Source organism: Lathamus discolor, chromosome 2, assembly GCF_037157495.1.
Source record: "Lathamus discolor isolate bLatDis1 chromosome 2, bLatDis1.hap1, whole genome shotgun sequence".
NCBI classification, from domain to species: Eukaryota; Metazoa; Chordata; class Aves; order Psittaciformes; family Psittacidae; genus Lathamus; species Lathamus discolor.
The window spans coordinates 93,714,509-93,741,925 of NC_088885.1; the positions used below are offsets into that span (position 1 = coordinate 93,714,509).

Consider the following 27,417-nt stretch of genomic DNA (forward strand, 5'->3'; position numbering starts at 1 on the left):
TGTCCCCTTGCTCTGTGATAAGTCAGTCCCCAGGTGGTCCATGGGATGTTACTGTCTTAAACACCTGCAGAATTTGCAGCACCATTTTTGACTGCGGGAGCAGGGCTGTGAGTTTGTGAGTCTGGAGGTTTCTGTCATATCATATACAGGTATAAATAGTGAGGCTGTGCTTGGCCACAATTCCTGCAGGGGCTGGGAGATGGCTGTAGCATGGGAAATGGCATAGATGGTTGGATTCAGGTGGTTTCAACTGCACCTGAGAGCTTGGACTTAATATATGTATATTCTGGCTGTTCCTGCCAGGTGTGCCTACCCAATAGGATATACTGGGCGCGGACACTTTTACCTATATGAGCCTGGACTTCAGGGTAACTCTGCCGTCTTCTGTAGTGTGTGTTCGCTGTCACACCTATTTTTTGTCATTGCTGGCATTTTTACTCCAGCTGTTCCTCTGTACTTGTGTTTCATTGCTCATGCTGAGCTGCTCCTCTGTGGGGTGGGCAGACAGAGGACAGCAGAGTGGCCCACATCCACCTTGAGACAGAAGTCCTTGTTGCTGGTCACACTCCAGAGAAGTACATTTGTATCTGAGCAAGGAAGAATGGTATGAGGAAAGGAAGTTTTCTCTCACAGATCAGACTACAACTGCCTTGAGCAAAATCTGACAAGGGGGAAAGGGAAAGAGCCTGGCCACTGGGTTCACACTTTGATATTCTAGCAGCCACCTGATACAGAATCATAGAATCACAGAATGTTTAGGGTTGGAAAGGACCTTAAGATCATCTAGTTCCAACCCCCCTGCCATGGGCAGGGGCACCTCACTCTAGACCGTGTTGCCCAATGCTCTGTCAAACCTGGCTTTGAAGACTGCCAGGAATGGGGCATTCACAGCTTCTTTGGGCAGTCTGTTCCAGTGCCTTACCAACCTCACAATAAAGAACTTCCTTATATTTAACCTGAACTTCCCTGTATCTGCTAGCTGTCAGTTCATCCTGCAAAGACTTTTATCTGTGAAGAGCCGTTTTTTTTTTAATACATGCTGCAAACATATTAAAGTTGGAAAGTGGAATTTGGAATGTCCTTTGTGCAAAAGATGAGATTCTTTATTTAAAATTAAGAAAACCTTCCAACAACAGAACAACTCAGTTTTCCATGAAAAAGCTGTTTTCATTAAAGTTTCTCAAGTAGCCTGTCAGTTACTTACACGTTCATGGGAGAGACCAGCAAGATGCCTTTTGTAATAGGCTGCATACATATTTGCTTCCTGCCAAACCTACCTGTCTCAGAGGTGCAAGTCTATGTTTTGCTAAAACATATGAGTCATTTTATCCTCTCCTCCATGGATTCTTGATTTCTTTTTAGGTATGTCATCTGAAAGGAATTTCATGGCCACAGGTAAGGAACTCTGGTCTGATGACTTTGGTAGTAAAACTAATAACTGTAACCCATTTTATGAAAGAGGGTTGAAATAGTATGAAATGCTAGTATATTATGAAATATACTAGCAGCTGCTAGGATATTCAGTCTGCGTGTAAAGTCAAGCCAGATTGTAATAATCCATCAGTAAGGAGGAGGTAAGGCCCACTGAGTTTTGCATTATGCATTTCCAAAAGCTGGATGGCAAAACAGTCATTTTCACAAGTGTTAGGATGTCAGTGACTGTAGTGTGTACGGCGGGGGGGGGTGGGAGGAAGAGAGCAAATAGCTGTAACTGTTTCTCTACATCAGCTCCTGTGATTCGTGCAATAGGAAGGGAATGACTTGTGTTATGCGTTTGCATGACCTGAAAGATGCTGCTTAAGTATTTGTCATCTTTGCATTTCATACTTACAACTCTTCTGTTGTTTTGCTATTATTTTTGCTGGTCTTCTCAAGCACTGTTAGAGTACAGTAGCGTTTCACTACTGTGGTTATCTCAGTTATTTGTACTCTTGGGAGAGCTGGCTTCCGCTGTTCTTTAATAGCAAAAATGTCTGGGAATGGGTGATATTTGACAAATGTTTATGAAACAGAAATAGACTTGTTTCTTATTTAGAAATTCTTAACAAAGTAGCTTGCAGAATTCAGAGTATTTGGGTTTGGAGTCTCCTGAACTAGCTGGCAGAGACCTTTGTGGGGAAGGAAGTAGGTAGCATGGCTCAGAAGGAGGAGAGGCACTGTTAGTTTGCCCAGGGCTTGGAGCTATCATCATGGATATCCCTCTGTTAATGCACACACACCTCATATAAAACACGCCTTAGGCTTTATGTACCATTTGAAACTTCATCTTTGAAGAAATACTCTGGAAGGTAATGATGTCTTGTTGGAGGTTTGGGAGGCTTTTTTTCAGCTAGCCATAATGACAAATTACCTGTGTAATTCTTCTCTAAGGTCCTAATACTGCAGCAGAATTTATGTTTCTCAAACTTTCACACACACACACACACACACACACACAAAATACCCACAAAATTACTAGGTTCAACATTTTCAGGCTGTCTGCTTCTTTTTTCCTCAATTTGGCCATTAACCAAATATGTCACGGTGAGAAATTGTGAAGTAGAGCCATTATCGGTAAAGCCCTGGAAATTCTTCAGAGTGGTTCACCACCTTTCCAATTTAGAGCTCAGGGAAGTCAAAGGAAACAGAGGAAACATTTAACACGCCATGTATGTCTGATACTTCCTCTCCCTAAAATGCCTTCTTTTTCACCCTCTTATCTTACAGGCATCCAACAGCAGCCTTTTGTAATGAACAGGTTGCTGTAGAAACTGTAAATGAGTGGTTATCTGTACAGGTTACCCACTAAACATTCTGCTGTTCTCCTTTCTGTGGTTTTAGATGCCTGACATCCCTCCTTAAAGGTCCAGCTTGTGCCCAGAAGAGCCCCACCTGTGACCTTCCTCTCTCCATTCACCTAAGCTCACACATCAGAGAAGCTGGATCATTAATCTTACATATACACAGAAGTTGTCCTGCCCTGCTTTTGTTTGATGCTGCATTTTAGAGGTCAGAAGTGCACAGACTTAACATTCTATTTGGGCTTTCTTCATGCCAGAAAGCAGGACCAATGTACCCTTGCCTATCACTGCAGCAAAGGTTTTTATTCTGTGAGGTGCTGAGAATTCATGCCTCAGCTCTTCAGGGGCCCCAGGGTAACCTGGGGCACGTCTGTAGCCTGTGAACGATCCAAACTGACATTTGCATTGGCAAGAACAATACATAATCTGACATTTGTGTATAGAACGACTGTGTGATAAAACAGTGGTTGCTGTCGCATTTTATGTGATCAGAATACTATCTCCGAGTGCCAAGGGAGCACTGGGGCTAACACAGGCAGTTTTATGCATGTAGGACTCCATCAGAATGAAAATATATATTTATATATATTTATATATATGTGTATTGAATGGCTGATCTCTCGGTTATCTTGATTTCCTGCTACAGTACAGCTTGGGAAGACTGTAGATAGCTTGCCTGGATACTGTTGCAAAGACAGAGCTTCATCTTTATGGCAGCAGTCGGAGACTTAGATCTGGAAGAAAAAGATCCTGCTCATGAACTCAGTATTAAACAGGATCAGACCTGTTGCAGTCTGGGAAAAATCTTGATCTGTTTCTCTAACGAGTGCAGACTAGCTCCTCTTGGCAATGTTCTGGTGTCATATCCCAGTTTACAGAAAATATTATCAACCCTGTTACCATTGGTTTTATATGTAAGTATGTGTGTGGACATGAAGGTGCACACTGCTGTGTGTTCCACATATTGAATAGCAGCTAATTAAGCATTGTACAGTGAAGCCTCCTGTGCTTATTATTTTCCTTCTGTATCTTACCACTTCCCCTATTGAGGTGGAGAATAGCTACAGGCAGGAATGAGATCCCATTACAAGCAGGGTCCATTTTCATTTCAGCTGCTCTGAATTGATTTCACTTCAAGGATGTATATATGAGTTGTAGATGAAAATCCATTACATAGTTGAGAAATGGAGCATCAGAAAGCAATTTATAAGTAGATATCCTTAAATGCTGCAAGAAAAATTGTTAATTTGTATGGAGCACGTCAAGGGGAAAGGGAGACAGAACAATTAATACATTACAGTGTGGTCCTCCTTCTGTGCTAACCTAAGAGTAACTCTGTGATGCATCCTTGGGCGTAACTAGTTGACTCCAGGCAGTCTTGGACAGTTTCTGTAGGTGGCTGCTGGGGAATAATTGTGTGTGCTTATGATCTTTTTTTTTAAGATAGAATGACCGCAGACATCCTGTTTTCATGGCAGGAAGATTTGGTGGCAGAGTGGCTTGGCTGCAGCTGTGCCCCCACTGCGCAGGTTCTGGGATCACCCACATGCTTGGATTAAGGGAGCATGGTGGAGCTCCCACTTTTTCCTCGTTCAGCCTTCCCTCTCCGTGTCCTGCTGAAAGGAGGCTCCATCTGACACTGGCTCAGTTGCTTACCAAAGCATGAACCCAACCTCTGACCATCTGAGCAGGTGGTGGCACCGGCAGCCAAACTGGCCTCAGCACAGGCAATAAGCTTACAGCAGTGTTGCTCTCCTAGATACCCTGAGTCACCAAGCCACTTACCCCATGCTGCCATGTCCTGACTTGACCTGGACCTCACAGACTGCTTTTATTATCAGTGCTTAAGGAGTTCCATTGTCTTCTGTCTCTTCTGCTGCTACCAACATTCTGAAAGCTTCATCCGAAGTTCATGTTACTATGCTCAGGTAAACATCTGTATGTTCAAGCACTTACCCTGTCTTTAATGACACTTTTTTACGAAACATTCTGATCTTAAGGCCCTTTCCAACCCTAACCATTCTGTGATCCTATGGCAGAGGTGCTACTGAGCCGCATCTGACCAGCAGTACAGCACAGACTCATTGTCCAGTAGTGGTCACTGGCTGGTACTTCAGAGGCAAACTTACTTTCATCTTGACTATTGAGCAATAAATCCTTCTAAATAAATCCTTCTAAATTCTTTAGAGAGAATTCCTAATTAAGCATGATGGCTTTTGTTCTTTGGTAATACTGGCAAGATGACAAAGCCTCGTCAGATTGTAATAGCCCTCTGCAGGTCTTATGCTGTGTACAGTTACTCTGAAGCTCTAGAAAAGCAATGAGTAATATCTTTTCATGGTTATTGGTCTTGCACAACTGCTGTGTTATACCCCATGCTTGTGAGGCGGAAAATAAGGGGAGAAAGTGATCATAAATAATTAAAAAAAAAAGAGGAAAATAATTGTTAATAATTTCTGTTAATAGTATTTTTACAGGCATGGCCTGCCACTGGAACCTATTTCTTTTCAGGACAGCCTCCCTGCCTGTTTTACCCAAGTGGAAACCTTCTGCAAATAGGTGGTATCATCTATCAAATCTTCACCTCTTCTTCAGACATTAGAGAGATATTGGGGGGTTGGTTAGAAAGGAGAGAACCTTGTTCTCCCGGGTTTCAGAAAGCTCTTCAGCAAAATACTCTGCACTGATGACTGTTTTCCTTTTTGTTAGCTGTGTATTTTTGTTTTGCTCTGTGTTTCCTTCCAAGAGTTGGAGGTGTTTGCTTTGGGGATTATGTTGTTTAAGAAAACAGCCAGGCTTCCAAATGCAGTCTGTCAAGCTTGCCAAGTTACTAGACACGCAGGTTGCCAGAGGAGTTTTGCTTCTGTTGCCTGTAAGTAGATCATCAATGTGGCAGCTTTGAGCTTTTCAACGCGCTCAGCTCACCTGCTGGATTTTGCTGAAAAAAGGTGGGGCAACACCCTTCCTTTTTGTGACCTTCCCATGGGGACAGCAACCTAGTGTATGGGACCTCTTAAGATCATGTCTTTTGGGGTGCAGGGAGTTACATACCCTGGATGGATAAAGTCCCAGAATGGGACTGCATTTGACTGGGGCAAGAGTCAGGCTGGCTACATGGGAAAGGAAAGCCCATGAAAGGAAAGCTTGTGACAGCTAATTAAGGCTACACAACTACAGGAATTAGGCTATTACCAAGTTGTTTAGGTCCAGCTATTGTATGCTTGCAGGGCACCTATTATTTTTTGGGACAGTGGTTTATTTTTTTTTTTTTTTCATTATTTTTTGAGAACTGCATGGCCTCCTTTTGGTTTGTCTTTAAGAAATTTCTAGCAAAATACATGTGTCCAAACCATCTGGATAATCTGTTTGGCTTGACTGTTCCTGATGTGCTTGCTACAGCAACAGAGCCCAGAAGACCATCAAATAACTCAGAAGAGATCTCCGAAGGAAACGAACAAGACAAGATTCTAAACTCTCAAAAGTGAGAGCATGTTGGGGATTGTTTGGTTTGTTATTGTTATGGTCTGCCCACTCTGGTGCTTTGAATTTTAGCCATCGTGGTCCCTAAAGCCACGTTATGTCTTGTTCAGTCATTCTTCTCTTGCTGGAGGTGCCTTTGTGCAGCACTTTGTTGAGGCGGTGGATGATATATTGACAAATACCTGTTTGCCCACTGCAAAAAAATAAACAAAAAGAGCAAAGAACAAAACAAAACCTGATCAACACCTGTGATCTGTTAGAAAACACTTCTTTAAATACTTATGATGGTTTGTGGGTTAACAAACCCACCCATAATACAAAAATAAACAGCAGTCGCCAATGGTGATTTCCATTGTGTTGAATACAAGCTGATACAGGCACGGGCATGTGGTAGATGCCTTGCGCCTGCTCATCTGATGCACAGGTGACCCAGTCCTCATCTGCTAATATGTGGGAAGTTATCCATCAGGGTGACTGCTAAACTGTGTGCTGGGCTATGGCATGCTGCAACAGGTGCTGGCTGTAGCCGTGTTTGGAATGGTGTCAGGTCATGCTGGAGCCTCAGTTTAGCTCATTTATTATAGGGACTTCTGTCAACTGCTGCAGATCATTTCATACTGCTTGGTAATTCTCAGGGGATGAGGTTGCAAATGTAGTTAATGACAATTATATTAAACTGATCAAGCACAGCATGAAGCTTTAGCTAGAATGTCTTAGGTATTTCATCTATGAGCTCCACCCTAACATTAAAAGGAGCTGACTTAGTGACTCGTCTTTTCATGTATCATACCATCCATCAGATAACAGGGTTTTCAGAAGTGCAAAAACAGGTCAGATTATTTTGATGTCTTCTGCAGCACAGATTTGCTTTCTCTTTCTTCCCTGTCTCTTCCCTGCCTCCAACTCTGTGTATTTCTTGTCTCCAATTTATCTGGATTAAACAAGTCTCTGATTATTCTTTATGCCACTGCAAATAGTCATTTTCAGAAACAGATGTCGAAAGAGCCCACTGAAATAATCCTGGAGGCAGATGCAGTCTTCCATAAGCTGCCAAGCGCATGGTGCAATCGAAGTGATGAAACAAAATGGAGCAGGCTGCAGAAAAAGTAATTAAATTATAGTTCTATTGTAGAAGCACATTTTAAAATTACTGAGATTCAGAGCCTATAATGCTGGTATTATAGTTGAAAGAATACTTGCCATGGGTCATGAGCATTTTTTTTTTCCAACAGTTATTAATCATGCTTGACTGGAAAGACATGTGTAACCTACAACAAGCAATGGCTGTAGTTGTGCCAAAGGACGCTTTTGTTCCCTGAAGAGAATTGTATCAAAGGCCAGTGTGTCCTATTATTACGTGTGCAATAGCAAAGTGCAGAAGCTGAAACAGGGCCTTTCAGATTTCAATACAGAGCACTGGAGGGGAAAAAAGAAAACAAGTATTTTATCTTTCTGAATACTGCGTGACCTCTTTTTTCTCTTACCAACTTAACTTACTTATTGACTAAATAATAGTAAAAAAAAATCTCCATAACCTCCCTCTTCTCCCGAACTTCAACAAAAATAATGCCAGGGCACTTGTAAATATTTAAATGACACAGAAAACTTACAAAGTCTTGGAAACCAGAGATTAAAAAGATCTCAGTAGTTCATTTGACTGTTTCGTTTCCATTACAAAATGACTATAGAATAGCAGATAGAGATTTTTCAATACTTTCTTTTTGTTTCCAATTATCAGTATATAAATGGTCTGTGGGAATGTGTTGATTTCCTAATAAAAAAATTAAATGGAAGACTTCGATAATGGCAGTCCATACTGCCTTCACAAAATTGTAGAATTGTGTCATTTTGGTTCTCTGTTGCAAAGAGATTATTTTTACTTTGAGAAATATTATACATAAGAGAATATAAAATCAGCAAGTTGAAGCCTGTATAAAAATTTAGTTGTAGAAAAGTAAGTCTGTAGGAAAACATACTAAAACATGCACAAACGCGTACTCGCGTACACACACTAAACTGTTTCAAAATTTGGGGCTTTGGTTCAATCTGGAATGAGAGCAAACTTTGCAAGGTGGAATTTCCTATAAAATAGGCACTCTGTCTAAATTCTGTTTGAGGCCTGAGCCAGCTTTCCCAGTGTTGAGTGTCTCTTCTGATTGCAGTGTAGTAGTTATAAGGCTTCAGGGAGCTTTAAGCAGCCTTTCTACACGGAAATGACAGAGGCACTGTCTCTTCTGGAGATTGTCATTCAGTCCGCGAGATATTTCAAACAGGTTTTAGGGACAGAAATTTAGCCTTAATTTCTTTCTTTTTGGGTAGTAAACTCATCCTTGCATCAGCTAGCCACACTTGCAGCATCCTAGTTCCTCTTCTTTGGTTCCCTCTGTCATAGCCTTTGTAAATACTGCCTCATTTTTTGCTGGCTAAGATCCACCTCCGTCGCTGTCCGATTTTTTTGTTAATAGTTTTCCTGCTTGCTTCTCAATGAACTCCTGCTTTTCATTTTTCTTTTTTGTTCCCTTTTATTTTTTCCCTGTAGTAATAGAGTGTCCACATCCAGATGTATAACAGGCTATGGTTATGTGAACTTGGTTGCCTCCTCTCCTGCTCCATAGTATAAGTTTTCAACTTTTAATTTGCAGCCTTATGTCATCCCTAGGTCTTTTGTGTCATCAGTGCCTTCAGGATTTCACTTAGTACTAAGAATTGGTTTTCCCTAGTTGTCATATTTGTATTGTAAATATATGCTAATTTATTGTAAATGTATTGTAATGTAAATGTATTACTTGTATTGTAAATGTATTGCCATACTTTTTCCCACTGTGTTTCTTTTCAGGTTGCTATCTTCCAGCTCATATTTGAGCTTTTCTCCTTTATAATGTTCACAGTCCTCCCATTTGACTGTCATTAATGTTCTGCTAATGCCCTCTTTTAGTTATTGATGTAGATACTACCAAAACTTCAGTAATGCTTTTTTATATTTTTAGTTTATAGTAACCCATTTCTCAGTATGTCTCTGGAGTCTCTGCAAATAAGTCAGCAATTCCCTTCTCTTGAATCTCTTTTGTTCTTTCCCCTTTAAATAAGCAAATGGACCCAGACCAAAGGTGGGAATGTAAGGGCAGCATTAAATCCTTTGCATTAGCACAGGTCCTGTCTTGTTTTCAGAAATAAAATAGGACCAAATTTCACGTGCAGTTACATCCGTGAAACTGTGTATGAGCAGCAAAGCTACTTGGAGCAACTGGAAAAAAAACCTGGATGTGTACCCTATGTCTGCTTAAAGCACCTTTTGTGGGGAGTTCCTCCAAACATTGAGGCTTCTGGGGGGATTGTATTGGTTCACTGCTGGGTTCGGACCAAAGTTCCTGAGGTGGAACCACCACCCAGCCAACCTCCAGTTAGGCTGTGGCTCCATGAAACTTGTGTGAACTTGAAGCATCAGGCATTTCTGTATCTCTTCAAAATGTTGAAACTGATATATACTGATATATACACACATACATATATACACACACACATACATATGACTGTATGTATATATAGTAGAGATAGATACAGTATAGTGTGTATATATATATCCTGTACATATCACAGATATAGGGATGTGTCTGTATATGTAGGGATATATAGAGAGAGATGTATATAGAATCAATCATAGAATTGTAGGATCAACTGTGTTGGAAAAGACCTTTAAGATCATCATGTCCAACCGTTATCCCAGCAATACAGTATGCGTATATTTGAAAGGAGCTGAAGGGTAGACAAAAGGACAGATACTTCATGAAGCTCTGTTTCAGATGAGAAACTTTGTGAAGCAAATGAGGTTTTTATGCAAAGAATAGGCTCTTTTCTTTGTACAGGTTGCACAGAAGTAACCAATGGATAGCCTTAGTGCTGGGTTTTTTTTTCCCAGTGCTAGAGCAAGATACAGTGATTCACTTTACAGCTGGCACTTTGAAGTCAGTAATAAATAAACTTTTGATTTTTTTTCTTTGCTTTTGAATACTTCATCAATTAGACTTGCTTTTGAGTTTTAAAGATTCTCTTGGTTTAAATCAGTGACAAAAATATTGATTTAAGTGGCTTAAATCTTGGCATGTGTTTGGCTCTGTATTGACTGCCCATAAAAGAGTCATTTACTGTGGGCTGATTGTTGTGGTTTTTTGTTAAATCTAGTTTCAAATGAAGCTCTGGGAACTTACTGAGCCTTTTACCCACTGCACTCCTGACTTTCACAGTGAAATTCTGATAATGCTATATGTTTTGACTAACCACAAGTGATTGAGAACTTAAATATTCATCTTGTGAGCATGACTTTTGAAGGCAACAATTCCAGTGACCTTGCAGGACATTGTAGTGCTGCTTTTGGTTTTCCTATTTATTGTTGCGAATGATGGGAAGTCTTTACAGTGCTCATTGTATTTGCAGCTGTTACAGCTGTGCTTCTGTTGGACCCGTTTCTCTTTCTCAGATAATTCCCAATCCATCCTTACCTCAAGTGAGCATGAGTGTGGTGTCCCAGAAGGGAGCCTGTGGCTTAGATTCCAGAGGCTGGTACTAACCCCCTTGCGACAGAAAGATGGGAGCTCATCCTCTTACCTCACTTAGATGCTAGATGAATTTCCTGGTGTTTTGTTTGTTTTGCTTTCTAATGAGTATTTATTTTATTCATCTAGGGAACTTGAATGGATTTTCAAATCACAGTCTTGTAAATAACATAATTAACATGATTGCAAAAGTGAAATTTTTACTTGTTTGTGTCAGCGATTCAATTATATCAATATGTAATATTTTCTTTTAAATAAGTTGAAACATATTATTGCTATTAGCCTCTTTCCCCTAACCAACAGTCGTGTTTTATACTGGATTGAGTGAAACAGGTGACTCACGTTTATTGAAATGGGTACGTGTGCAAAACATTTCGTTTACAAATGGGGTGGACAAATATATATTCTAGGGTAGATGTCATTTCAACATTGATGGAATTATAAAAATACAAACACAGTTAAATATCTGTTTATTTTGCACCCAGTGGGAACATACTTGATGAGTTAATGTTTACCATTACAGAAGCTCCTGTATTTCTTGGGACTATTCTATTGGGTGTGGGCTTTTTTTTTCCTTTGATCGATAAGAAGCTGTCTGTACTCTTGTACTGTCAAAGAAGGGTACTGTCAAAGAAAATTATAATCCTCCTTTACACCTGTGAGACAGGTTTTGTGAGTGATAAAAATGTCATTTAAAAATGATGCTATTGTTAGTATTTGCTTATTAGATTATGCTCCAGCAATCTTTTAACATTTGTCCCCATTGGATGTGTAAAAAAAAAAAAAATGTATCTTGCTTACTTTGCAGCATTTAACCATATTCTATGTATATATGCATTCCATATTTTAAAATATATCTTTTTATATATGTATATAAATCTTGCTTACTTAAAGTATCTTGGAAATAGATAACGTGAAAGATTTCTCTATTCAGATTTTTAAAATGGAAGAAAGAATATCTCTTTAGGCTTGACTCTTTCGATGGTGCAAGTGCATTTATTTTTAGATCAACAAGCAAAGTTTGAACTCCCCAGAACATTTTGAATTATTTTATTTGCTTTAAACTAAGGTAAATTTACAATTGAAACATTATTCCAAACCAAAAATATTTAATTGATGAAATGTCAAAGTCATGTATTTGACTTAAGGGTACAGATGTCATTTAACAAATGTAACACACATTTACAGTGTTTAGGTCCTCAGAATATAAGGTTTTTTCAGGAACAGGTATGGACTGAAAATCTGTTCTTGTACGGTTCTCTGTGCTCTCTCTTGTAATCTTCTCTGTGCTCGACAGACCACTTTGCTGCTGTTGGTAATCTGTTTAGTTTTTAACCCGCCTCCGTTGTGACTTATATGTACATTACTAGATTTATTATCTAGACTGTATGGAATGATTAATTCAAGTTAGTTGGAGTGTGTGTTTCTTAGTTGAATATAAGCAAGTCAACCAAAATTTTAATTCGGTACTTGAGCAACATGAAAACAAAGGTTTGAGAAATGCTTAACTTGAGGGATTTGGAGCCACAGGATTAAAGCAGCAGGTAAAGCTGATTTTGTGCTCAAAGCTATGATTAGAAATTATTCTTTGGTAAATAGCTACCATATGTGTATATTGTCTTCCCTGATTTTGCAAACTGGTCCATGATAAAGCTTACAGTTAATTATATTGCGTGCTGTTAGGAAAGGAAGGAAAACACCTTCTGGTCCATCCTGAGCTTGTTGTTGAATGCTCCCAGAGAATATTTGTACAGAATAATTTACAGTGTGCTGGTACAATTTTCTTACTTGCGGAGGGGTTTATGTTTCATTAGTCTAACGTAGCAGCTCCTATCTTTTTAGCTGCCTGGCGTTTTCACATGTGCAGAAGAGCTAGTTGGGTAGTGGATCCATACGAATTATTGACATGCACAGGTGTTTTTTAGTTTGCGGCAAACTGTAAAGATGCTCTCTGCATTCCTGGCAAGGTAATTCTTTCTGGAATAATTACAGAAAGGGGGGGGGGGGGAAGAAAGAAAGATGTAGAAAGATGGAAGATATCATTGGCAAAAGGATCACTGTGTTTTCCATAGCCTGGAGATTATTACTTCCCTCAGGATCACAGATCTGTTTGGCATTTACTGAAGGCCATTGTAAAGTTTTTCTAGATTTCTTGAGACTTGATTTGCAGGCATTTGATAGCATTTATTACCTGTTCAACATGTGATGTTTTCTGCAGGGAATAACTTCCTTTATTTTGTCAAAGTGTGTAGCTGTTTATTCACAAATAGCATAGTATTTTGACATTACTTTATATTAGATAAGTAATTCATCACTGAACATTTTCGTGAATAATGAGGTAATAGTGTTTATTGTGCTTCTGTGAGTACCTGGAGTATTGTGTGCAGTTCTGGTGTCCTGAACATAAAAAGGACATGGAACTGCTGGAACAAGTCCAGAGGAGGGCCACGAGGATGATCAGGGGACTGGAGCACCTCCCGTATGAAGACAGGCTGAGGAAGTTGGGGCTGTTCAGCCTGGAGAAGAGAAGGCTGCGTGGGGACCTCATAGCAGCCTTCCAGTACCTGAAGGGGGCCTATAGGGATGCTGGGGAGGGACTCTTCGTCAGGGACTGTAGTGATAGGACAAGGGGTAACGGGTTAAAATTTAAACAGGGGAAGTTTAGATTGGATATAAGGAGGAAATTCTTTCCTGTTAGGGTGGTGAGGCACTGGAATCGGTTGCCCAGGGAGGCTGTGAATGCTCCATCCCTGGTGGTGTTCAAGGCCAGGTTGGATGAAGCCTTGGGTTGGATGGTTTAGTGTGAGGTGTCCCTGCCCATGGCAGGGGGGTTGGAACTAGATGATCTTGAGGTCCTTTCCAACCCTAACTATTCTATGATTCTAAATTCACCATGCCATATTGTTTACTCAAAAGGCTTTACAGAAAATGTTATAAGAGTCAATAAATAGGTTGCTGTTCATTTCCTTTAATAAATCAAAAAGGGAACAACCAGTGCTATTGGCTGGAGCATATGAGTGAGAGTATGAGTGAGAGTGATCCATTTAAAGAATGAAACTCATATGCCTCAAGTTCAGCAGCTAAACATCCATCAGTTGAGAATGGAAAACATAAGTCTCTAATCTTTTGCTGTTCTTGTCAAAGATTATTTGACATCAAGTGATCTTCAGCAAATAAGACATTAGTTGTATGGGGTATGGGCATTTCTCATATGAGGGAGAACACAAAGACAGCTTCTTCTGTATATAGGTTCTTCCTCTGACAAAAATAGTGTTGAACATATCCCTCAAAGAACTAGTGCTGCTTTACATACTTCATAAAGCTACATTCAAAAGGCAGGATTCCTGGAGTCTTGCCAGGTTTTATGCTTTAAAAGTTGTTCTGCTATTTTTTCAATCTGTTATTTCCTTATTGGTTTACATCTTTGGCAAGCCTGCTACTTCCAGGTATCTGTAGTAATTACAGAGCTGAGCATATCAGAGATACAGAGGTTTTTACAATAATTAGTAAAAGAAGCATGTGGCTGCTAAGGTATATAACTGTGTGTTGTTGATAGCTTTTGACTGGTGCAATAATGTGCTGCTCTTTAATTGCCTTTGAATTTTGAGCTAATATCTTACCACTTTTTCTGTAGAACTGATCTTTTATTTCAGTGGTCCAAGTTCAGCTTACTTTCCTATCAGTTTATTGTTTTTTAGACCTCTTTGAGCATGTGATTTTTGAGTTTTCTGAATCCTTGTTCTCTCTACTGTTTAAATCTTGGTTTTGAGCTATTCCTTCATCTTATCTTTTTAGTGAAAACCTTTTTTTACCAGCTCACACATACACACATACTTTGTTCTTCTAATACAAAGAATTAATTTTCTCATTGCTGGATTTTTTGGATCCATTCCAACTATCAACTTACTTGAAATGGGCCATGATATGACGATTTAATGAAACCAGGTTCTTCAGATCTTGTTCATGTAATTAAAGAGTTAGAGATTAACATTGAATCTATTTTGGGATTTAAATTGTAAGGTTGTGAATCAAATGTATAATCCCATTTCTTTGTGTACAGTCCTTTACAGTAGTTTAGGAAATGGAACTGGTAAAGTAGAAAGTTTAACACTGCACTCACTTCCTTAGCTATTGTTCTCCTGGTGAGGCTTCTATATAAAACTGGAGTGCTTCAAAGCACTCCTTTTTTTCTGCTTTCTCAAATAGTTATTAATGGGGAAGAAATCCTTTGAAGAGTTATTATTGTTATTCCTGTTACATTACTGTGGGCATCCAGATCGCAGATAATCCAAGGGGGTCTCTTGCTCAGTCTTGAAGGAGGAGGAACTCTTCCTTACCTGTGCTTCTCTACCTTGAAGGAGGAGGAACTGGTTTTATGCTTCCAGGAGAGTGTTCTTGAAAATCTCCCAGAACTCGCCAGCTCCTTTATCCTCCATGGAAGCTTCCCACAGAATCCCTCACAACGGAGCTCTCAGCAAGCTGAAGTAACCTCACAACAATATGGGTCACTAACAGTAGATGTCTTCATCCTTCAGTTGACACAGAAACTGAAGAAGCATATGTTTAGCAAAAGTGCGGTTGTCTTTTGCTTCTCGCTGAGACTGTAAATAGCTGGTGATTGTTACCGCTTTTCACTATTTCTGAAAAGAAGCTCCTTGAAACAAAATACAACTGTAGCTGGTTTTGCTTTGATTTTACTCTAGATTGGGGGTGGGGGAGCTAACTTCTGCCAGTGTTTCTTCTGTACAATTGCTCTGTTTAGTCCTTGAATATCGAGAGATGTTACTTTCAAGTGAAAAGCCATAGATAATAACTGCTTAGCTTATTAAAGAGCTTGAAAGCAAAGCAGTTATTTCCTCATTTGATAGCATGAACCTTTCTGTGGCAGACTGATGATTTTTAATTTTAAACCTTACATATATGGCTGAATGGATTGATTTCTGTTGATAATGTCATTAATTCTTGTCCCATAGTAATACATATTACTCTAATGCTCCTTTCAGCCCCTTCCTCCTTGCTTATATTTCCTCCAGTTTAAGTAAAAGACTACAATCATGCAAGTAGCATAAATCTGTCCCTGAAGAACTCTGATCTGCTGAAAGCAAGGGTCCTTTTTTCTCATCATCCCCTGCAATGTGCTTCTTCCAGTTCCCAGGAGGTCTCCCTCCACCTGGAGGCTTCTGATCAAGAGGACTTCGCTACAGCCTTTTCATGATTTCCTGTGTTTCAGTTTTCTCCATTCTTTTTTGATCACTCTTACTCTCCTTTTTTTCTTTTTTCTAGTAATAACACTTCTTTTTCTAAGAGTTCTTGCTGCATAAACCAAACTCTGAACTATTTTTTCATAACATCAGTGTATTACTGTCCAACTTCCTAACTCATAATAACTTTATAACTCATGATAATTCTTTGTTCATGTTCTCTGTTCATGTCTTAGTCTCCTTGTTCAGCCCCTGTCTTTTCCTGCCCCCATCCCTCTGGCTTGATCATCTCCTTAGCTACCCCTCCTTTGGGATGATTCCATTTATTATAGAAATGACAGATTTAGTGTCACAGACTGGATGTTCTTACATTTCCCTTATTGAAGTTTTCTTTTTTAAAACCTATAGATACATTGGAACTAGATGACCGAGTTTAAATATCCTCGTGTAAATTAGACATGATTTCCGCTGAATGTCACTATAATTTTGCCTGTTCATTTTTCTTTGGGTTTGTTTAGTTGGGTTTTTTTTTGGCATAACTCTTCTGTCTTCATGGTATATGTATTGGTTTCACATATTTCTCTTTATCATGTGATAAAGAGCCTTTTTGAATTTATTCCTTTTGTATCTCACACAGCTGCCTAGCTCCTTGCAGGCACCCAGGCTCTCAGCCCTCCCCCAAACATCCATTCTGATTTTCAATACTAGGTGCAGGGCTTGAGCTCGTTGGGAGGAGGGACAAAGAGAAAATCCTTCAAAAAATTAGATGGCAGTGACATTTTTAACAATATCTGTGGTGGAAATTAATTTTTAACCTGTTTTTAATAACAATGAAAAAGGCATTAGCTAAAGATACAGATATTTTCAGGTTTTATCTGGAAAAGGTCAGGATTGGGTGGGGATTGGTTTGTTGTCTGGGTAAAAGATGTCCTCCAAAAGTCTTTTCCAAAGTGAGCATACTGCAGTAGCACCACAGCAGTAAAGGCCATAGCAACTGTAAATGTGTGTCTAGCCCGGGATTGTTTTACCCACATGGGAATACTTTTCAGAAACACAGGCAAGTGTTTAGAAACACAGCTGTACCTTCATCACTAAATTTTGGTCCACAGTGAGTCTTAAACACCTTGCTTCTACTTGAAACATATCCGTTATGTGAAATCTTCCAGGCATACCCTAAGCATTGCAGAGATCTTAAATAGCCAGTATGCTCTCATAAAGTCCAGAACGCTGAGATGTATTCTACTGTTTATGCACCAGAGTGCTCCTGTTTGGCATTTTGGGTTTGGTTTGGGGTTTTTTTGTTGGGTTGGTTGGCTTTTGGGCTGGTTGGTTGTTTTGTTTGACAGAGCTGAGTAGAAGATGCTTGGGCTGTAGGAGCCAGAGCATTTCCCTCGGCAAGCAGTAGGTGAGCACCATAGGACCATTCTCTTACATAGTCTGGGAGCAACCACAGCTGCCTCCTCTACTCCCCCTTCTGCACTTGTCAGAAGGGACTGTTGTGGTAACCCACTTGCAGATTTTAATATGAGTCCTGCTCTAACCTTAAAGAAGCAGAATAGAGTCCAATACCTTTCTCTGTCATTTCCTACCAGCTGCTTTGGGACATTTTCCATTCACCCTCTTGCACACATGGTACATCAGAGGCATGGCCAGGCTGCTTCTTTTTTCTGCCTTCTCACCCAGGCACCTTGCTTCTTATCTGCCTTTCTCCATCTGGATAGGTGATATATGATGGAAGTGATAAGCCTGTAAATGTGGAATAATTGGGATTTATTTCAGTGGCTGTGATCTGGGTGGTAGACCATAAGGTATGAAATACAATGAGTCCATGCTGGGTTAGGGAAAATGGGCCCTGGCAATGGACTGGGTAGGCAGGAGCTGCTCTGTGGTAGCATCTAATGAATTTGCTTTTAGGAAGGGGAGTTAAATTTGTTCTTTCTCTCTCTTTTCAACTGTCCTCAAGCATGCTTGCCTGCAGTTACTGAAGGCACAGCAGCTCTCTGTGGTCCTAAGTAGTCCTGCAGAGACTCGAGAGAAAACTCTGCATCTTCCAGTGTATTTCTCTGCAGCAAAACCACCAGGAATGAACCACCCCCAGGTTCAGGCTGAAACTAGGAGCATCAGCTACCAGAGGAGTGACTTTTTGGGATGGTCTTCATACAATACGCAGAGGGCAAAACGTGTTACAAGGGGAAGTGACGCTCAGCAGATTTAAGCCAGATAAAGTGAACCACTTCTTCTCACACCAGTAATAAGTCTGTGAGAACGGAACTTTTGGAGACCAAATCTGTGGATTTGAGAAGGGATTAGACAAATTCATAGAGGAGTGGTCCAACAACAGCTATTGAAAATGCTGGTTTGGATGTAGTCTCCGAGAAGACCCTGAATCACTTATTGCTGGCAGCTCAGCAAGTCAGTCAGGGATGCGCTCTTTCTTGTGCTCTTTCTTTAAGCATTGCTGCTGACTTCCCTCACACATAATGTGCTCAATTCCAATGGGCTTTACTTTGGTCTAGTCTGTCAGTGCATAATGGCTCTTAAGATGGAGCTTAATGAGTTGATGAAACAGTCTACATGATATTGCTGCTGGCATTATGAAGGGAATGATCTGGTAGGTCTCTCCAGTAGTTTCGTCCCATACCTGAGAAGTCTTCATAAGGGGACAATAGCCTGTAACCCCAGTCAGACAGACACTGCTTGTCCTCAAAATGCTTGTCCTTAGAGGTGCTCATTAGTCAATACCCAAGCTAGCCAAATTTTTGGGAAGCTCCAAAATGCAAAACTAATAGGGTTCTCATTAATATAAGGGATGGTTACTGAGAGGCATGATGTCTGCTTTTTTTATGCTCTGTAAGATAGCCCTGAAAAGAACAGAACCAAATAAGAAGTCTTTAAGCCTTTTCTACTGTGGATTTTTCCTGCCCTTGGTAATATTCCTTTCAGCCCCCCCCCCCCCCCCTTTTTTTTTTTGTACTGATAAATGTCCTTGCATTAATAAATTCATAATGCATCTTGTTTATCCCTTCAGAGCCATCCCTTGCAGCTTTCATTAGCATTTTAGAATATTTATGGCTTTGTAAATGACTGAAAAATCTGCAATTTGTCATTAGGAATTAAGGAAAATCTTCTTTTTACTTAGGGCTGAAGCTCAGCTTTGGCCTTTGAGGGACTGAGCCACCTCTGGGCCTGGTAGACTAAAACAAAGTCAGACAGTGCCCAGATTTACAGCAGCAAGTGGCTCTTGGTAACTCAGATGTCTTTGATAATATGTCAGCCGCTGTGGCTGGCAGGGATCGGTGTTTAGGCTCAGAATTAATTTCTTTCTAGCTGGAGAGAAAACAAAAATATATTTCCTGTAAAACCAAAAGGCAAAAGAGATAGTAACAGGGAGGAAAATGAAAACAGCACCAGGCACGTGTAAAAAATGCTTATATATGTATATATATATTGAATATACACACAGCGAAGGTTAACAGAGAGAAAATGCTGTGAGGAAAACATTGTATTTCACTTTGGTGTGCTCTGTACTTTCAGCTTCCAAATACAGGAAGTTAAGGGAATTTTTAAAGTTTCAAAGAGGAGTTTATCTTGTAATCGGGAAGGGCTAAAGAATTGGTTGAACAGGGATAATAATCAAAGGAGCCTTTTCAGCACTAAACTGTAGTCCAGAAAATCAAAGGAAGGAATGTTAATTGCTTTGTACAGCATGATGTTCTCAGTTCGGAGTAGCTTTGGCCACTCAATGGTACTTTTTCTCTCTCCTTCTTTGTAGGTTGATTAAGTGAATAGAAAAAACCCAGGAAAACGAAGTTGCTTTCAAGTATTGAAGATACAAGGCCAGGATGAACACGAAGGACCCAAAAGCGACTGAAGGAGGTCTCAATGTCACGCTTACCATTCGACTTCTCATGCATGGCAAGGTGAAGCATTTATTGTTGCCACAGCAGTTGCCTGTGTATTGAGCGAGTGTGTGCAGTTACCATCAGAGCGTTACAGTGACATTGACAGAGTGTCGTTGCTCCTCCTTCTCTGACTTGAGTCAAAAGCACCATTGCCATGACCAAAAAATCACCTCCGGCCTTTCAAGGCATCATACTTCAGTTTGCACTGCAGCCGGAGTTCATTGGAGCAAACCCTGCCTGTAACAAACCCATTTTGAGCAAATCCGGCAGCAAAAAGGAGTTTTATCGATAGTTAGCCAAATCAGGCATACGCTTGAGTAAGGCTGACCTGCATACAGCTTGCTCTTCTCATCATTAGCTGGATTCTGCAAGGAGGAGGGTTAAGGTACTAGGACATGGACTTGTGTGAAATAATTGCCACAGAATTACTATTTCTGTTGGATGCAAATGAGATAGTTCTTTGTTATTCCAATGTAGCATCTTACTAGAGTGAAAGCCCTGATATACCAAGCATTCGTCTCAGTCCCCTGCAGGTTTATTTTGGAAGGTTGACTATTATTTTGTTTCTGTCCAGCGTAGCATTTAAGCATGCAGATAAGTGTGAAATCTGTGCCATAAACAGAGTGCCAATTCAGTATTGTCAGACTTAACAGTCCGATAGCTGTTTATTTCACATTGCCAGATCACAAAATGGGCTTTTAATTAAAAAAAAAAAAAACACATTTCATTGGTTTGTTTGTGTTGTTTGCATCAGACAACACCAGGCATTTTTAGGCTTAATGAATGAATTATATAAAGGAGATGATTTGGGCTCTTTCTTAATAAGGAACAGTAAATATATATAATTCTGGAGATCAAATTTGCGTCTATGAATCTAAAAGTATTTTCACTCATAGAATTTAATAACTAAAAAATACATTTACATTTTTAAACAGTTCATGCTTTCAATCTGCAGCAGGATCACACATGCAGGATACTATAGCACAGACAGGAGACTAAGGTCCTATTATAGTCTCCCTCTGTATTTTACTTACAGAGCTGCTAGGAAGTATGAGAAGGTACAGTTTAAGTCTGCAGATTAAAAAACTCAGAAATAAGGTTGTGTCAGATCAAATTATGTATTTTCTCAGAAATCATCCAACCATTTTGTTTGATTCCCCCCCCCCCCCCCCCCAAAATATTCTGCTTCAGGCAGGCATCTGGTGTGTAGAATCTGCATCTTAAATAGGGATCTGTCAAGCAAATTTAATAACAGTCTCTCTTACCAAACTCACCTAACATCTGTATGCATGTCTGCACTGAAAATTAAGTCTTAGGGGTTGATTCTACTGTGCTCTGGTCCCAGTCCAGAGTAGCATTTAGACTCACAGAATCACAGAATAGTTAGGGTTGGAAAGGACCTCAAGATCATCAAGTTCCAACCCCCCTGCCATAGGCAGGGACACCTCACACTAAACCATATTGCCCAAGGCTCTGTCCAACCTGGCCTTGAACACCACCAGGGATGGAGCACTCACAACCTCCCTGGGCAACTCATTCCAGTGCCTCACCATCCTCACAGTAAAGAACTTCTTCATTATCTAATCTAAACTTCCCCTGTTTAAAAAAACCATTGCCCATTGTCCTGTTACTACAGTCCTTAATGAAGAGTCCATCCCCAGTATCCTTATAGGCCCCCCTCAGGTACTGGAAGGCTGCTATGAGATCTCCACGCAGCCTTCTCTTCTCTAGGGTGAACAGCCCCAACTTTCTCAGCCTGTTTCAGCCTCTTCTTGAACACATCCTTATCCTGGTGGGTACAAGTAGCTGTACCGGTTGCAGTCAAATTCACCTGTGCTTAAGTGTGCTTTTTTCAACCACTGTCAGACACTGTCAGCTCTGCTTCATTCAGAGCCATGCCTTTAAAGCAAAACTCAAGTATCAGTCATTTTCAGGACATTTTAGTTAAACTGTGGGCTAAGATTGGGGCTTTTTTATACTATGTTTGGTTTTAATCAGAAATTAAATTAGAAAAAGTTAATTTTCTTTGTGAAAAATCAGTAATTGTATGTGCAACCACTTTTAACAATAATGGATGTTACATGTGCAATCTTCAATGTGTATGTAGCCCCAAAGGTCTAAATTAAACCCGTAGAAGCTACGAAGTTCACATTTTAAGAGAGAGTGTACTATGCATCCTCAGATAACAAGGCACTATGGGTATACTGTTAACTCTGCTATGCTCTAACCATGTATCCTGTTGTGCCTAAGTATTTCAAAGAGTACATTAAATCAATTTATTTTGGTGATAAAAGACAGACCCTTACAGTTCTTTGGTGTAATTTCTGTGATTTAGACATTAAAATATAGAGGAATGAAGGATATCTGAATCAATATGAACGCAGTGTGAGAAGGTCACTCTGAAAGCTCTGTGAGCCAGTGAAAAGGAAACATTTCTAGGCTCTTCCTTAACAGTTGTTGTGGTAATGACATTGGTAGAAATTGCTGATTTCTAATTAGTATTTCTAGACGAAACAATTAACTGAAGCAGAGCTTGGGCTGTACATAACTGGTCATAACCTGAAAGAGAAGATGGGAATTAAAAGGTTGTTTTTAAAAAGAACAGTAGCAAAGTGGCCTCAGTTAATATTAAAGTAAGCTCATTTTAAAGTTATGAATTTATTAGGGTGTTTCGTGGAAAAATGAGGATCTGTCCCCACCAACCTTAACTCTGTCTCTAAACCTTTATTGCCAGTATACCTTTGCGTAGCGAAGGTCTATGTACTTTGTGATATTTGCATTCATTTGACTGAAAGTCCGTAACTTGTGCTACTATGTTTAGTTATCTTGGCTGTAAATCCTGTGGACTTCAGAAATTCTCAGCGTGTACCTTCTATGATTTGTATAGGGGCTTTGAGTCAAGGATGGACATCTTAATTAGGCAGTTAAGCTAAATTTTATTTCTGCAAACAGAAAAATCAGGCTTTATATGAATGGACAAACCTTTGCAAGAGGGTGGGGAATAAAAAGTATCTATCTTTAGCAATAACAAGCAAAACAAGAGGAAAAATCAAAGACAATGTTAGCATCTGGTGAAAGGAAAACAGATGGGAACGGTCCTCAGCTCCAGTACAACCCAGGTCCCATTCCTCCTTGCAGGAAGGGCACCTCTCATTCATGCCTTTGCTCTGTCTTGCTTTAAGGGGAGAAGAGGCTGTAGGTCCAGCTGAGCTCCCACAGGGCTTTATGCAGCCTCCTGCCAAAGAGGCTGGGATGGCCACTTGGAGGACCCTCTCCACCGCTCTTCCACAGCATAGCAAGATTTGGGAACAGCTTGCTGGCAAGGAGGCAGGGCACAGCCTTGATTTTCTCAGGCAGAAATTGTAATAATAAGGAATCGCAGGGTATAGATGGTGAGGTATGAAAGGTTAACATCAGAGTGTTTCCAGGGCCTGGTCCTGAGCCAGGACTTGAGAGAGAGTGTGATGGTGTAAAATAAATGGCCTAATTTTCATCTTATGCCATGTTACATCAGTTAAAAAGTTATGATCGTGTAACAGCCCTGAAAAGAAACTAGAAGCAACACAAAACGCTTGTTCATACATTCTTGTGATGGGAGGGCAGGTGCTAGGGCGTACACAGGGGCAATGCTCAGATGTTCTTCATATCCACAAAGAAGCAACTGGATGTTTTAGAAGCAAAATCAGGAAAACCAGGCTTGTTCAACCTGGAAAAGGCTCGGCGGAGATGTTATACCAGCCTTCCAATAGGTGCTGAGGGCCTACAAGAAACCTAGAGAGGGACTCTTTACAAGGGCATGTAGTGACAGGACAAGGGGGAATGACTTTAAACTGAAGAAGGAGAGATTTATGTTAGATATGAGGAAGAAGTTCTTCATCATGAGTGTCATGAGACACTGGCACAGGCTGCCCAGAGAAGCTGTGGCTGCCCCATCCCTGGCAGTATTCAAGGCCAGGTTGGACGGGGCTTTGAGCAACCTGGTCTAGTGGAAGGTGTCCCTGCCTGTGGCTGGGGGTTGGAACTGGATGAGCTTTAAGGTCTCTTCCAACCCAGACCATTCTGTGATCTATGGTACATGGCTGTATGAGGAGGGGAGGAGGCTGCCCAGGGATGCAACATCATCCATTACTGGAGGTTTTTAAGGACAAGTTAAAAAAAAGTGCATACTTCCTGTAAAGTTGCCATAGTAGTAATTTTGACTGAGTTATCTGAATGCTGTTCTGAAGAGGGCATGAATGGAAGAGCATTTTGGAGCATGTCTAGGATTCATCTCTGCATTATTTAATATACTCTATGTATTTTCATCTTTCATTAATAACGAGGGTGCACCACATTAAGGAATAAGGCTGTTTTGTGCATTTCAGTAGCGAAAAAAAGGGAATATGGACTGGGCCTGTTTACATTGCCCTACTTCTGTATTTTCCATCTAATTCCTGCTGTTTCTTGAAGTAAAATCAAATCACTCTGTAGGGCAGAGACATGAATGGGTGCAGATACTTTATTCCCTTTATCTACCTAAAAAGTATACTTTGTAGGCAGGACTACAATATTGCAGGGATTGCAAAAGTTCTGCTTCCAGCAAAAGCAGAAGTAGCAGCATTTACCCGTACCAGAACACCAATTTTGAAGGACCGAAGGAACACAACTTGAGTGTGTGTGCATTTGTGGGCAGTCCCCAGCTATCAAAGCCCTCAGTAAGGAAAGGCAGAGCTGAGGCTCCAACAGAAATGTGCCCTTCACTTTTTAATTCCTTTTTTGATATTTGTCAAAATCAAACTTCTTTTGGCTATCCGCAAGTTGCAGGGTCTTTGGTGGAGCTTGATGTTTTATCATTCTTTGCTCACCTTTTGCTGAGTTTTTTGTTCCCATAGATTGTGGCTGTTACTTGGGGTGTTTTTTTCTTGATTACTACCACAGATTATGAGGTTGGAAGATTGTGGAAATTGTAGGTATCTCCCAGCGTGCATCTGCAGTGCTCTTGTTCTAGTTTTGGTCAGTTCATGCCCAGAAAGAAAACAGTCTTGAAAAAGCACCTATTTTGACTATACTTGGTAAAGATTACATGATTTTGGACTGGTTTGGGTTTATACACAGCCAGTGTTAACAGGCTGATGAAGACCCTAGAGACTCACTGTTAAAGGTTCATTTTAGTCAAGAGGCTGTGCCGGTAGAAGGATGTTACATTTCAGGAAAGCAGCTTTAATAGAGATTTTCAAGTCAGGTCCATGAGGTGGAACAGAAGAAAATGTTCAAAAAGAACATATTCATAGAAGGAGCAGCAGGGTCGCAAATCTACTTTGGTCTCCATCTTGTAGTGGTAGGAAAGGAGTCCCTGCTTCCTCCCTCCAGTACAAACCTGGAGAAGGAAAGCTGCATTGTTTCCACAGGCACTGCATGAAGGTGTGCGTCAGTGGAACCGTGTTGAGTGCAATCTGCAAGAAACCGAACTAGAATGTATTAATATATTGAGTCTGAGAAATCTTCTAGAGAAAGGGAAAGGAGTTCAGAAATACAAAACAAAATGGATTAATAAATTCAGATGGTTAGGAAGAACAAGGAAATCGTTTACAGGTGGGATGAAGGAGGGAAGGGAAAACTGGCAGGGAAGTAGGATTTTTGCCAAATACTGAGAGGTGTAAATTGGAGGGTTGAGGCAATTAACACTAGAAGGTAATTTAGAAGACACATGTTCTGTGAGAGAAGGAAATCTGGAAAACATAAAATGCATCAGATGTGTCAGTGTCTAGAGATTGGCACATTTGGGATATGCTGAGTTGGAGAGGAAAGCTGTTGCAGCAGAAGCATATGCAGTTTTGGATGTATAGCGTTGGTGCATCGTGAGGCAGAGATGGCAATTACCTTACTGTTCTTCTGGCAAAATTACATCTGCGGTTCCATGCTCAGTAGCAGGTGCCACGTGTGTGATGTTGAGAACTGAGCAGAGACGGGACTCACAGAAAAATAACAAAGTTTTAGGAGGCTGAGGAGGCTCTGTCTGGCTTTCCTCAGACATTCTCATAAAATACCTGGGGAGAATAAGTACAAGTGTAATGGAGTGTTGTTATTTTGAATGATGCAAGTGCTTCCGGCAGGGAATAATGGGATAAAGTATGGTTTTGAAAATAAATCCTAATAAGGGAACCTCAAGAGAAATTCCTGGTATTGGGATTTTTGTGAGGTTCTGGAAGTCTCCTAAACAGATTTTAAACATGTCTGGGGAAAAGCAGTATGTAGACTATACATACGTATATTGTACTGAAGGAGACAAGATATGATGCCTGAGCGGAGCTTTTCCTTCCGTGGGAGCATTTGCTCAATGATATGTTTCTCATAATTTCAGCAGTAGTGAATTAGGAAAAAATGCAATCAAATTTTCAGCTTTGGACAAAACCATATGAAGTGCCTTGATTTTTAGGTGCTAAAATTCCAGTACTTGCAGCTTCATTTTAGATGCCCTCAGGAACTTTATTTCCCGATGGCTTCCGCAGGATCAGTGGGTGCTTGTGGCTCTGAAGCACTGGTTACAGGACACTTACATGCCGCTTCAGTGGTGACTTTTAGGCATGTTCATGATTATTTTATGATACTACACATAGAATTTTTTACAAGAAACAAAAGTAAAATTTAGACTCATTAAGAAGAATGCTCACACTTAAGAGCTGAAATAAAGACAATAAAATCATGGAGGAATTTGCCATTTTCATTAGTATAGATAATACAGTTTTATCACCAAGGATTTCTTTTTGTGACCACCTTTTTATGCCTGCTTAATTGCCCCCTGAAAGACTCTAAAACAAGCGCAGAAATAATTTTTCCCCATCTTAAAAGTAATGCCCTTCTCCTTCCCCATTTTTCTCTTTTATTTTTTACTCATTAAAATATAGAATACAACAAAGTAGCTTTAAGAATCACCTTGTCAGTAATTTAATCCAAGCTGTAAAATGCCAAACAAGCCAATGTTTGTTCTGTTCATTCTTGTTTCCATGAGTGCTGGTCAGGGTATTATAAGGATTGACTGTCCTGCCTATTGCTATTATAGTTCTTGTTTTGTTTGTTTTCATTACTGTGGTACCTAAGAGCTCTGGTTATGGAACAAAACTCTCTGTGCAAATACATAACACAAGATGCACTCTCAGTGTGTTTGTAGTAACAGCTGAGGGTTTCTCAGTAGTGTAAAAACTCAATGGAAGGACAGAGGTCTTTTCTGCCAGCCTCGGGGCCCTGTATGTGCCCAAAACCAATTTCCATAGCCAAATTTTCCCGCTTCTGTCAAAGAGAATCTCCTCGTATGTCCACAGCTGAGTACATGAACTGAGACAGCAGAAAGCACACACCCTACTCAATGCTGCTGCTTCAACATCACAGGCAGAGGGACAAGCAAAGGGACAGAACCATTTCTGGGGTTGCTTTTTAGGGAAAGGCTGCCAGGTTTGGTGTGAAATTGAATCTAATTTGGTTCCCCACCTGCTATCAAAAAGTAAATGAGAAATGCCCTTTGGCACAG

The 27,417-nt window shown here is 40.3% G+C and overlaps 1 protein-coding gene across 11 annotated transcripts in view; it reads left to right on the plus strand.

Moving 5' to 3' along the window:
• LOC136008445 (poly(rC)-binding protein 3-like) overlaps positions 1-27,417 on the plus strand; it is a 315,785-nt gene that overhangs the window by 233,243 nt on the left and 55,125 nt on the right. For 9 of the 11 annotated variants that reach the window (XM_065667760.1, XM_065667759.1, XM_065667758.1 and 6 more), the window contains one exon: positions 19,784-19,931. In XM_065667760.1, coding sequence (XP_065523832.1) covers positions 19,854-19,931 — 78 coding nt within the window. In that variant the 5' untranslated portion in view covers positions 19,784-19,853. Of the gene's footprint in view, positions 1-1,374; positions 1,396-2,908; positions 2,989-19,783; positions 19,932-27,417 lie in introns of those variants that run through there. The other 2 variants (XM_065667763.1, XM_065667762.1) reach the window with 2 other exon arrangements.